We start from the raw sequence: 13729 nt of genomic DNA, 5'->3' as shown, positions 1-13729 counted from the left end.
CTTCAGGGAGCACCAGCAGCTGCACAGACATCTGAGGTGCCCTCATTGATGGCAAAATGCCAGTTGTCACCTTGGCCACAAGGAAATATTTCTTCCCCTTCACTTCTCCAGATGATTTCCAAGCTAAATTACCTGGACTAGAGGCAATGTTTTTGCTAGGACTGACTTTAGTCTCTTTAGTGTGACATTTCAACCATTCGGCAGAGGACTGCGTGCCCTGTGTCTGTCTGGAGGACTCACAGTGCCACTCTGGGACATAAACACAGGCTCAATAGTGATTCTGTTGCTGAACAACGTTCCCAAAGCAATTCACAGAACGTGGGCATTTAGCTCTGTTTCAATATTTACAGTGTAGCTTGTTGCTCTGAAAACAGAATATCATTGACAAAGCAGCTTAAAGAATTCAGACAGGATTAACTTAAAGGACTAATTTTTCTGTTTCTTTGTTTTTGTCATTTCATTTCTTCTGCTCGCCACACATAGCAAAACAGTCACATAGCTTTTCCACACTGTGTCTGAACAGTTCTAATAAAGTATGCTGAGAAAGAATAAAAAAAAAAAAGAAAAAAAGAAAAAAGGAAAAAAGGAAAAAAAGAAAAAGAAAAAGAAAAAAAGAAGGTTTTGCTGTTTTCAGTGAACTTTCTGAGTAAGGGAGTAACTAAACTACATGAACAAAGCCAGCCCTTGCTGCAACTTTTATCTGTAGCTCAGTACTTGAAATACAGAAAGCACACTGCCTGAAGATCTTTGTTTCCTGAAGAACAATACATCTAAACTTAATTTGCTCAATTTCCTCAGCATTTCCTTCTTTCCTGTGCCCTCCACATGAACTATCACTCATGGCTTTAAGAATAAAATTAAGCACCTATGTTTTAGAGTAATGGCTATGCAGACAGCTCATGACTCTTTTGAGTAATGTAATCACTTGCTATGCAGTATGTTACAGACTGCCATTGGCAAGACATGAAGGATATGTGTGATTAGTACTTGGATCCACATCGCATTAATTTGAGAACTAATCTGAAAAAGTTACCATGAACAGTTTAAGCACAACAATGCATTGCAATGAATTATGTTGAATTCCTATCAATCAAACTACAGTGAAAATCAATCTTCACTTTGGATGAGCTAAGAAATGCAGCAGGCTTCAGCTGTGGCTGAGTGCTGCCATGGAAATATTTTCCTCCCATGAAAAGCAAGTGTTTTTTCTTAGATCAGAGCAACCTGTTGCTGATGAGAGCTGGATTCACGTATGGTGTGAATAAAACATGGCAAATGTAGCCACGCATCTCAGTGTACATCAGCCTTAGCTGGGAAAACTGCAGGACTCTGAGGTTATGGGAAGTGCTTATTCTTACAGAAACAAGTAAAATGAAATTGCAAGATAACACAGGAGCAAATCTTTGATCGCTTCCATGCTTAATAACTTGGAGATTTAATAAAATAAAATAAAATGGTTAGGTGTTTTGTCTTCAGTTGAAGTTAAATGCATTTTGATGCAAGCCCTTTCTGTCACTGTATCTCACACAATATGAAGCATGGTCAAATCCAGGATTCAAAGGATTATCACAGCACCAGTAGTGCTTCTACTCCCACTGGGACTCATCATGGAGAGCAAAATGGATTGTGGGTGTGCACTTAAGCTACAGGGAAAAAAGGGGTCAAATAATAGAACACAGTCAGTCAAATGTTTCTGATCTAGCAAATCTTGCAAAGAGTTCTGTAACTCAAGTGAACACCTCAGCTGCCATATAAAATGAAAAGTTTCAAAAGGATGCTGGAATCACTTTTTGGAGGAGAAAGAAAAAAATAATTCTCCTTTCCAAAGAAGGAGCTAGAACTGGTGTTTATGATTTATTTTTATTTATTTATTTATTTTTTCAGGATTTATTGGTGCATTATAAATACTGCTAACATTCCAGGCTTATCAGGAGGGTCCCAAAGTTCCACCTGCCTATGAAGGATTGTGCAATTGCATGGCCATGCAGCTGGCATGCTGCTCTCCTTGGCTAGGGCACCGCCCCTCCTCACAGGTCACAGGATCACAGACTCATGCAATAACCCGAGTTGGACGGGATCCGTTAGAATCACTAAGTCCAATTCCTGGCTCCACAGAGGACCACCCAAAAACCAGAGCATATGACTGAGAGCACTGTCCAAATGCTTCTTGAACTGTGGCAGCCTGGGGCCGTGACCACTGCCCTGAAGAGCCTGTTCAAGTGCCTAACCACCCGTTGCTGCAGAACCTTTTCCTAATTCCCAGCCTGATTATATCATCCTTCTTTTATTGTGGTGCCCAAAGCTGCACACAGTACTCAAGGTCCTTGCGTGCCATTTCCCTGCTAAACTCTCCTTTACTGGATGACAGAGAGAAAGCATCAGCAATAATTAATGCAGAATTAAATAAAAAACAGAATACTGCCTTCATCAATAATAACAAAACATAACATCCACTTCTAATTGATTTTGAGCAGGTCTTCCTAGTAATTCAGTCAGAATAAGGCTAAGTTTTAGTAGAGAGAAGGCAACTAGCCCTGGGTTTTGCAGCTGGCCTTCCCAGCTCCACAGCGCCTGGCCTATCACCATGGGGGCAGGATGCCTGGCAGTGTGCTTAGTGAAGCCTCTCCTCAATTGTTCTCCATCCACTGAAATGCTTCGGGCTAACATTTGCAAGAAATAAATTGCTAAGAATAAGCAAAACAAGGTTTTGGACAAGCCAGTTACATGGGCCACCACTATAGCTGTACATTTCTCTGTTTAAAGGGAAATAAGCATGTTTGTCCTCACTGAAGATCAGTCAGCGTGGGATCTCTTCAGGTCTGCAGAACCCCCCTGTGCATGCAGCACTTCTTGAGGAGAGGTTGTGCTGTTCCCCACAGAAACCAGACAGGATTTATTCCAACTCAGTTTGAAGGCAATAAAATGCATTCTCAGACATTCTTAGCATGTTTAAGGAGTAACTTGAAGTTTGGTTATTGACCTGCCTAATGCATTTTTTTCCTGGTTATTAGAATGCTTTTCTATGAAAATATTGTTAAATTCCCAGTATCCATATGTTACACAAATAAGCAATAAAAGGGCTTTCCAAAGCAGGACAGTGCTAAGCACTGTAGCTGTAAATCTTGGACTATCAGAACGTCATACCATTGTACAATATATCTACTATGAGTCATCCATTAAACTGTGTTCCAGTCAGAAAGCTGGCACACAGGGACTCAGGCTAAGATTAATGTTTTAATATACTTTTAAACCATTTACAGAACAAAATGTACACAGTTGCTTAGAGGGTTCCTAGGTTTTGTGTTACGAGAAAGCAAAATATGAAATTAAGCAACGAGGGATATTTTTAATAGCATCCCTACCCGTGCCTACACTGTGAGAAGCAGCCGGCCTGGAATTAGGCATCATGGGCAGTGATTAACACAGCCACATCCATGCACTCCAAGCTCCCAGCTGCAGTCACTGTCCTGTGGCTGCAGCTTGGAACCCAGAAGGATGGGGCTGAAGTCCTGTGGAGTCCATATGGTGAACCTGGCACTGCAGTAAGCAGAGAGCTTACCTTACAGTAAGCAAGGCAGCACAAGGTACAGTCTCCTTGTGCTCAATTGGATTCCTTAGCTGGGGCAAATCTCTAGTGGATCCACACACCTTGCACACACAGCCAGCAAATGCTTTGCTATGACAATCTCCTATGAAAGTCCTAATGGTGTTTTGTGGACACTGTAACCAGGCAGGAGGACTGTTGGGTTAGATGGTGGCAGCAAGGTGAGTTGACAAATAGCAAAGTTTCCTTTCTGGATGCTAGTCTGTCCCATGAGTTTAATGGAGCTGCTAAACACACTGCATGTTACGAAGGAAACAAAAGCAGGAAATCTGAAGAAAGGTGATAAATAGGACTGGAGATGCAGAGATTTTTGATGATTTTGATATCAGCTGTTCTGGGTGTGCTCACTTCTCTCTGCCACAATGGCAGGACCTTCAGGGTCCACAGACAGAGGAAGTGTGTAAAAATGTAGAAGCATGACAGATTATTCACAGGAACATTTGAATCTGCAGTTTGGTCTTCATCCATGCTGACACTGTGGGTCTTCCTGGCTTTTCTTGCAGAAAAGATGCAGGACCTAAACCCAAAAACAAACCCCAGCGACTGAGGCCTTCAGCTGCAGGACCACGATGCATTTTGCAGTACAAGATCCTTTCTGGAGGAAACACCAAGTAAGAGATCACAAGTAGGGAAAATTGTGCAGAAATAATAACTAAAGAATTTGATGGAGTCTGGGTTGTTTTGACATGGAAATACCTTGAGTCAGGACTACATGAAAGCTACCATCCCTCCCTTTGAGATGCTGCTTTAAGATACTTGTACCTACTAAGAGATACTGCTTTAAAAGAAAAGAAATCAACTGCAACACATAATTTCCGAACTATTCCTAAGGAAAGGAAAATAAGGAAATTTGTCCCAAAATAAATACTTAGTCTCTTAAATTGTTTTTCCTTCCCCCTGAAGCCAGCTGTTAATTTGATGGTGTCTTACAATTGAGAAAATAACCAGAATAACTTTGTTGTGGAAGCTCAGATCTTTCTCAGAGGCGGTGCCTGGCTGACTTCAGTCCAGATATAGTTGTTCCATAAAAACCACAAATGTTCTTCACAGGAGTGTAATTTCTGAATGCTGTGAACATCCTTTAATCATCCATACTTCGTCTTCTGAGCATGGCGTGGCACATCACATTAGTGAATCTGACACCACCAGGATTACACAGTGCTTTGTTTTCTCCATTACTCTGAGAGTTTTGAGAATATAAACAAGAATATAAAGACCTTGGGAAAAAATGATGGGAATTACTGCTCTGTTTCATGCCATTTAGACACTGACAGCTCTGTCTTAAAATGAATGCAGATATTATTCCAGCCTGAAAATTTGACAGAGTTCTGCATTAATCTCTCTGAATTTCATTGTGGGGAGAAGTCTCGATTGCTCTGAGGAGTTCTGCATTTGTATTATACTTCAGAATAGTTTTCATTCATCCCTTTGGACTTGCACTGGTTGCAGAGATCCCTGTAAGTATTCTACCTGGGAAGAGGATGAAGAAAAAGATGTACTAAGATGAGAACCTCCAGAGATTCTTTAAGAGGGACAGGAAAGTTCTGTAGGTAGTTTAATGAAGAATCAATTTAATTTGACAAGAATGGAGCCTCCTGAAGTTCAACCCCGAGCATAACACAGAAAACAACACTAAGGATCAAAGCACCCTTATCCTCTGTGGAACTTCATCCCGAAGCTTCCCAAGGGGACTGCTGGAAACCATAGGCCACACAGGCCAGTATTTTTGCCATTTATCTTCCCTGGTGTAAGTCATGGATCTCTCATTTGAAAAACATATATTTTAAAAGCCCTAAGGCTTTCTCAGCCTACATCAGAAAGAGCAGAAAATAGCAAGAGACAAAAACTGCGTGCAATATTGAGAAGATAACACTGTTGCAGAAATTCTGTGAATCTCCTGTTTTCTTGGCTCTCTTACCTTGTTTATTCCTTTGAGAACGGGGGAAGCCAACAGTGCTGTAACCCCACAAATCACAGAAACTACTTCACAGACTTATCTTCCTACACAACTCCTTTTTATTTCCACTATTCATCCATAATAGGGAGGAAAGCCTAATATGCTTGGGCAGTCAACATTTTCACTTGAACTAGTCAATGGTGAGACTTGTTGTAGTGCTCTGGTGTCCATGAGACTGCTATTTTTTATTTTATTTTATTTTTTAAATAATACTACTACTGTGACCTTGCTTTACTTATTGTAGTGCTAGTTTGAAATGCTTGGGAATGGGAGGGGACTACATGCTGCTGGCCCTTTTAGATGGAGGAAGAACGAGTTGAACCAGCAGGAAGAGTGGCAATCTAGTTCTAAATCTTTAAAGTTTATCTACAAAAGGAGGCAAGAATGGGTTTCAGCATTCCATATCCCATGTCTACCTCAGCAAAAGCTAAGCCCACACAAGGCTCCCAGGAGCTTCCAGTGGAGGACTGCTCCTTGCTATGGATTCCATAAAACTACAGTTGAAATTGATTGAACCTTTCACATCACACAGTGTCAGAAGTATAGGAAAACCTGCTACTTGGAAGATGAAGGCGCTAGGAACTGCCTGGAGAAAGAAAGCAGGCATTCTCTCCACTAGAACAACGAAGTGATAAAAATACAATAAGATCTCTTGAAGCATTTCCAGAAGCATTTCTATCTAATTGCTGAGCCATTACTGACTTGGGTCTCATCTGCAAACACAGTGGTGCTCACAGAGCTGATCAATTATTCAGTTTCAATTATCAACTTCTCATTAGCAGAATTATCCCTCCAGTCATGAGTTGTATCTTCCTTTACCTCAATCAGTATTTGGTATTAAAAGTACTAGTCTTGTGAAATAAGAAAAAAAAAATGAAAAAAGAAAAACACAGATCTGATATGCAAAACTATATTAAAAGATTAGGCAGCAAGAGTTTTATTTTATTTCTAGGCTTTTTAACAGAGAACATCATGTGCTGTTCACAGACAACTCTTCTTCTGGAGGTCGTCCTCAAACAAGAAGACACACCTTCCTACAAAATCTATTCCGGTGACAGTATAATTAATGCAGTTGCTACTTCAGATACAAGATGCAAAGAATTATTTTACACAACAGCTTTCAGTACATATATGCAAGTATTTGTGCATGCGCTCCTGCTCTTTTTGTTCAACCTATTATTTATTTATTTACTTGCTTCTTCTTATATGACCATCTGGGCTCACATCTTTCTCTTTCATGATTTCAGTTCCAGATAAATCTGATATATATTTAGAGAGAGAGACAAAGAGAGAGAGAGGGAGAGAATTAAATAACTAGAAAACAGGGAAAAAAAGGGAATAATTAGAATTGAGATGTGAAAGGGTTTGACTTACCAATTTATATGAGTAGATCAACCAAATCTTTGGAGCTAAACATATGTGAGTAAAAGATACATTATGATATCTCATGCAAACAATACTTTGGATTTTCTCACACTTATTGTATCCAGATTCAGGAAGAGTGTGTGTGCCTTGATGTTAGGGATGAAATTCCTCTTTCGTTTCTCCTGCCTTTTCTCTTGATTATTTAACAGAATCTTCTTTCTTCTTTGCAAATGATATGGATTTGTTGATATCCTCATAAATATGTACTCACTGCAAGTACTTTTCCCATGACATTGCATATTTAAGAACTGCTGCGAAACTTTAGGCAGAAAAAAAAAAAAGCAGGAGCTACTGGGGTGGAAACACATTTATTATTTTGCGGAATAAATACCATCAACTTCAACTCCAAATGGAGTTTGTACATAAATACTACCAACTTCAACTCCAAATGTATGGACATAAATACAGGATATCTGAGACTCCACAATTCCTTCCACGCTCTTCAGTATTTCTGTGTATATATTCGAGGTAGGAGCCAGACGCACAAGACTGTCAAGCTCAGAAGATGCACAGGAAGAAAGTGGATGAATGCAGCACATTAGAGGAAGTCACAAGTAGCCATATTAAAATGAACTCAATAAAGCAGAGGATGGAGCAGGTGTAGAAAAATACAAATTATAAAGCCTTTATTTGCTCTGTTAATCAGCACCAAAACCACTTTCTAGTGATGCTGGCAGACACGTTGGTTTGGTCTGAACATATTATCTTGCTACCTCCTTTTAGTTTACTCTCCATACTTGACTGCAGACCAAAAAGAGGAGACCCCAGCTCCTCTTCTCCCCAGATTTGTATCTCAGTTCTAGACAGCAGTTCACTGCTGAGTCAAACACATGCAAATTGTGTTTGGAAGAATAAAGTGCAAAATAAGGCCCTTATTCATCAAAGCAATTAAGTCAGTATGTAACAGAAAAGGTGAGGCCACATCTGCTAACCCAGCTATATTCAACTGTGCCTACCCGTGAAGGGCATTGGCTTGGCCAACTTCCACATGCTGATTTCTTTTGGATCAAAGCATATTCAGCCACCCAGGCCCTCTTTAGGGCCTGTAGCCTGGAAGTTGCCTGCAGGCATGAATCTCTGAGTGAGAGGTGATTGCTTATGGCAATTCTATGGTGCCTGTTGCCATCACAACTGAGGTAGGGGCTTTGTGAGACCCCACTGTCTGTACTGTGGCTATGTGGCTCTAATGAAGCCTCTGAGAGCTTTGTCATTGGCTTCACCGGGGTCAAGATTTCACTCCAAAGATGGATCTAGCCCCAAGGCACTGCATACAGACTGTTAATGAAATTTTATAGGACAAGAGTTCGTGCTGTGGCCTCAAATTTTAATTTAAGCCACTTCAGATAATTTACTTCTGCTGTCAGGAAGTATCATTCTTAACCCCAAGACAAAGATCTCACTTCCATTTAGGTGCTATACTATGTGCCAGCTTTGTGTTTTCAAATATCTACTGCTTCTCTTGCACAGGATATGTACATATGATGCAATGCGGTAAGGAGGAACAAAGTGTGATATTTTAATTATTCTTTTGCTGTTCTATTTTATTTTTTTTTTTAACCTCCAGATGGTCTCTTTTTTTCAGTCTATATATTTCCTGCTTTAATTAGCTCACTTAACTGGGAGCACATCTGAGAGAGATACGTGATCGGATAATATCAAGTGCTAAAGTTTAATTGCTTTCATAAAATTAGAAGCAGATAAATAGTTGGGGCCATAACTGAACGACCTTTACTAGAAGACAAGCTGAATGGTGTTGTGACAAAACTTGAGAGATTCCCAGGCTTGAGCTTAATTTTGCATCATCCAGGGCTGCAGGCACAAGGCAATGACTTTGTTAGAGAGCATGGTCAGAGCTGGGTAACAGATCTGCCATGAATATTTATCAGCTGAGGGCTGGCTCAGGTTGTGCTCTGATAGGCTCAGGTTGTGTTCTGATAGGACTGAACCAAGCTATTGCTCTGATTTGCCACTTCCTAAGAAAGGACACAGTGGACAGATTTTTGCAGGGGGAAAGGAGGGTTGAAAAAAATTGTATCTCTCTTCCTCCTTGCACCTCTCTATCATGCACGCTTGTGAGAAATGGCAGTTGGGCAGCCCAAGCATCTGTCCTTGGGGGACTTTGCTGGGAAATGCCAAGCAGTTGCTGACAAGAGCAGTGGGGATCTGACACAAATTTGTATAAACAGTCTGTAGCAAGTCTGAGGCTTTTTCCTCCTGTACCAAATTCAAAGCTTTTTACTACTGGGTGAAAGATCTGAGCAAGGTCAATTCTGAAAATCTGAATGCTTTGTGCCTGGCTATCATTAACTGGTGAATGGGCATGCCTCGTTTTGATTCATCCATAGTAATTTTATATGAATGTAAAGATAGAAAGAAGGATACTTACGGGATCCCTTTTCACGAGGCCTGGGTTAGGCACAACGATGATGAGGTGGGCAATGGTAAACATGGAGTTCAGCACGTAAGAAAAAAACAAATTCTTATGCAGTGTTATCCTTTGACAGCTGAGACTCCTGAAAAATATGGAGCACACGTTGTAAATTATTATTTTTCTTCTGAAGTCACTTTAACAAGCTCTTTTCTGGCAATAATTTCTCAAGAATGCCTTTTGGCAAGGCGTAATTGGAAAACACATGCCTTGCATTGCAGCCGTAACCTCTGACAAATTTTTTTGTTTTGTTTTTACACCTGTTTAGTACCACATGCTTTTTAGCCATGTTACAAAAAGCCATCCAGCTACATTCTCATTCCTTGATGCCTTTCTTTATTTCACAGTAATCAAGATATTAAGTGGTGAAGCAGAACCCTGAGAATTATTAGACGTGCACGATGCAAGTAGCAAAAATTAGGACCATTGCTTGATAAGTAGCTGTTCCCTGGAGACTCAAATTCCCAAATATTCAGATGAATATTATTTGCTGCTTTAGGAATTGGTGATGAGAACATTGTGTGGGAATCCCTTTAAATTTCAGGGGGATTTGGGTTGGTATCCTGCATGCCTCTGACACCAGCTGAAGAGGTTGTTTTCCTGCTTAGAGGGAGCAGCAGCATGGGGGGGTGGAGGGATTTCTGCTATTGAGGGTAGCAGAATTTCCCAAGGTTACAAAATTCTTGCACAACTAAATCATGACTTCAGTTTCCGTCTTGAACCATCTGTCCTTTCCAATTCCTACCAAAATCCTCAGACCACCCCCTTGGCCACCCCCGTGCAGAGAACACCTCCAGAGCTGATTACAGAAAAGTGGTCCTGAAGCTGATAGATAATGATGTGATGTCCACCCTCACTGATCACTGAAATAAAGCTGGTGAAACCTGCAGGTAAAGGAACAGCTAAGACAAGCAAATATTGCTTCTTGCTGAGGCATGTAAGGCTTCCACAGCCTGGAGCTGTGCACTGGCTGTGACTTTCAGCTGCTCTGTACGTGGGGAATAATGCAGAATGCACTTTTTCTAAAAACAGAGAACCCCTTTCTGCTTATCTATTTGTTTGCTTTTTTATTTCTTTATTTTTTCTTTATTACTTTTTATTTATTTATTTATTTATTTATTTATTTTCCTCCTTGGTGACCTGCAACATATCTTTAAGTTGCCCTTGTACCTTTTCTGTGAGCCACTGGATGGAATTCTTCCTTTAGCTTAGATTGCCTTTCTGTCTATGGTCATCATCATCATCCTGCAATTTTCACCATTATTGTTGACCTACTTTACCCACCAAGACACCCTCTTTGGTTTAGGATGTCCATGAGGTGCAGGTCCTTTGGGCTAGCAGGAAGAGCTTTACTCGAGTCCTGATTCTATATTATTTTAGCATTAGCTATTGGCAGCTGTTGAGTACCAGATATGGGGCTAAGTGCACCTTCAGTTTGACCTCCTGTAAGATAGAATGTTGGGGAAAACAGACTGTTCTTTGGATTGACCTATCCTACACTGTGTTCTTGTGCTTATTTCACTTGCATTTGCCCCTATCACAAATCAAGCCTAATGTTCCTATTCTGCTCCTCTGCACTCTAAAAGTGTTTGTCTGGTACTGATTCTTTCCTTCTTCCTGTTCTCCGTCATTACACTTTGTCAACACTACTGGCATCACTTGTCTTGGGACACTATCATGTACACTTCACCCTCTGTCTTTCTCTTATAGTTCTGATAACATGCATCCCATCCTCAATAAATCAAAATTTGCCCATCACTTAGAGCAGTTTCTGGCTCATGACCACAGAAATGCAGACCCATGTTTTCCCAGCTGCCCTTCTACATGGCTACGACTACAGATAGTCAGTTTTTTGTGATAGTCCCTGCCATACATGTGGGCTTCCATTCTCATTCCTGTCATTCCTCACTGCTTTTCTTGGCTTTTCCCAGTCTTCCTTCTCGATAAAATTGGATTACCCTTCCAAATATTTTGCTCCATCTGCTGTCCAAACTCTTTGCCCTGCTTGCCATCATTCTCCCTCGGTCTCTTAAACTTTTCTTCCTTGATTACAGATTGCATGTTAATGATCCAACAGCATCACGAAATGTATATTTCCCTACCCTCACTTAAATACCTGACCCTTAGTATTTTCTATCAAAATGGCAACAGCACCTTCCTGACTTAGTCTGCCCAGAGGGGAAAACTCTTGTCCAGTCTTCTCTTTTTTCTCAGTATCTTCCCTTATAACAGAAAGTTTGGCTTCACTAATTTTCAGCTACTCTCATGGTCCAATTTGTTATATTCTATGCCTCCACCTCCCTTCTCCTATTAATCTTTTATCTCATTGAAAATTTGCCATCAATTCTGTCTGGAAACCCTCTTTTTCAATTCCAATCTCATCCGTCTACCCATCTTGCCCTGCACATGAACCTGTACTTAGCAGTTTGTGATGTTTTCTTCTTAGCAAAATCCAAGCGCATTCTTCCTGCTGGTTTTGACAGTCACCACTGTTATTCTCATTCTCTGACCTTTCTTAGCTCTCTTTCTGCCTCTTTTCCAGACCCTCTAATCATTCCTTGCAGGTGTCTTTGTAAGATGTACTTCGTCCTCCACTCAACTTTCTGTACATTCCCTATTCAGCTTTATTAATCATTATGCAAAAAGGCATGACTAAGCTAATCATACAGACCTAAAACTCCATCTCTCTTTATGTCACTATGCTTCTATCAGTTGTGTCTGTGACTTTCAGTATCTCCTATGATTTGCACGTTTGTCCCATTTTACTTTTTCCCTATGCTTCCTATACTTCCTTCAGAGATAGGGCATCCTATTCACACACCCTTATTTTTGAGTTCCTACCTCCACTTTTCTATTGTATTTATGATATTGATATCCAAGGCATTTTTTGCACTATTTTCTTTGCAGATCTATTCTGTGAATCTGTCACTAATCCTCAGTTGTGAATATTGAGAACACTGTTTTTTGCACCCAGTCAGTTATTTTCCATCTTCTGGACACTCATTTAGTTTTTAAACAATTATTTTCATGCTTTCTACCATGTCCTTCCTGGAGAAAACTCCCAACAAACTTCTATAATTGATCCTTGCATACATTATCCTTCTTGAACTTCCTTTAAAAGCCTTGCCAACAATGATACTGGCAGGTATATTCACAACACAATATCTGTCGTTCTCACAGACCTAAGCTTACTGTACACCTCACTTATATTTACAAAACTATCTTTGTTTTAATAATTAAATGGGAAATGATTTGGTGCAAGGTGTCCCTTTTTTTATTTTTATCATGTAAGACATTGATGGGGTTTCAGTCTGCAACTATAAAAACACTGGAATAGTGTTGAGATGCATGTGACTGTTGGGCACTCTGCTTTATGAATATTCTGCTTCCTATTATAAATTACTACTGCTTATCAACGCTCACCAATATGGCATTTGTGATGCCAGATAATTATGAATTTATATACTTCAAATTCAAATGGGAATAATTTCTGGCAGTAAAGACTGCTTATATATGGGAAGATTTTTTTCCTCACATTCCGAAAAAGAAACCTCTGCAAGTTATTAACTGACATGTCTACAACCAAAGGCTACTGTACAGCTCTGAAACCATCTCTTACTGTTTGACTGACTGTCTGATTGATAGCTTGCCTTCTATTGAAGGTCAAATAATCCATCACTGCCATATCCAGACAGGAGAAGACAGCTGAATGTAACAAGAAGACTGCTCCTGTACAGCTTTACTCTTACTTCCTTATGATTTTAGTTTGGTTTCTTCTTTGTCCTCTCATCTTTTGGTGCTTTGTTTTGATCCCTTTTTCTACTTCTTCCTGTAATATTTGTGTTACAGATTAGTCATTGAAAGGAAAGGATAAGCAGAGGAGGAGGAAAGAGGTGGGTGTTCTGCTGTCAGGAAAGCTATTGTCAGATGAGTCTTTCAGCGTGGCCTGGGAATGGTCAGGATTGAGCTGTCAGTGATTCAGAACTCACACTGAGTCAACCTGAGCCTGCCTTGCTCACTGCAAGGTCTCAGAAGAATGGAATTACCCTTCTGGACCATTTTGGGTAGACATTTAAACCAAATCCTGTCCAAACTGCCCCAGAGAGCTCTGGAGCCTGGTTAGAAGATTTCAGATCCCAGTTTTTTCAATGCACTACTGTAGTGGTTTTGTGCTCTGTTTCTTAGAAGAGATGGGAATTCAGCAGTTCATTAGGAAATCTCCGTCTGTCTCTATATCCCATTAACACGTTATCACAACCACTCATAAATCTGATCCTCTGGAAATTACCAGAATTAATAATCCATATTTTTTATT

The 13729-nt window shown here is 40.2% G+C and overlaps 1 protein-coding gene across 1 annotated transcript in view; it reads right to left on the bottom strand.

The window, feature by feature from the left end:
* Nucleotides 1–13729, bottom strand: part of CALCR (calcitonin receptor) — a 138375-nt gene that overhangs the window by 24067 nt on the left and 100579 nt on the right. Inside the window, exon 7 of the mRNA XM_072330046.1 lies at nt 9373–9499. Coding sequence (XP_072186147.1) covers nt 9373–9499 — 127 coding nt within the window. The remainder of the gene's footprint in view (nt 1–9372; nt 9500–13729) is intronic.

Source organism: Excalfactoria chinensis, chromosome 2 (genome assembly GCF_039878825.1).
Source record: "Excalfactoria chinensis isolate bCotChi1 chromosome 2, bCotChi1.hap2, whole genome shotgun sequence".
Lineage (NCBI taxonomy): Eukaryota > Metazoa > Chordata > Aves > Galliformes > Phasianidae > Excalfactoria > Excalfactoria chinensis.
This window is presented reverse-complemented; position numbering and strand designations above follow the sequence as displayed.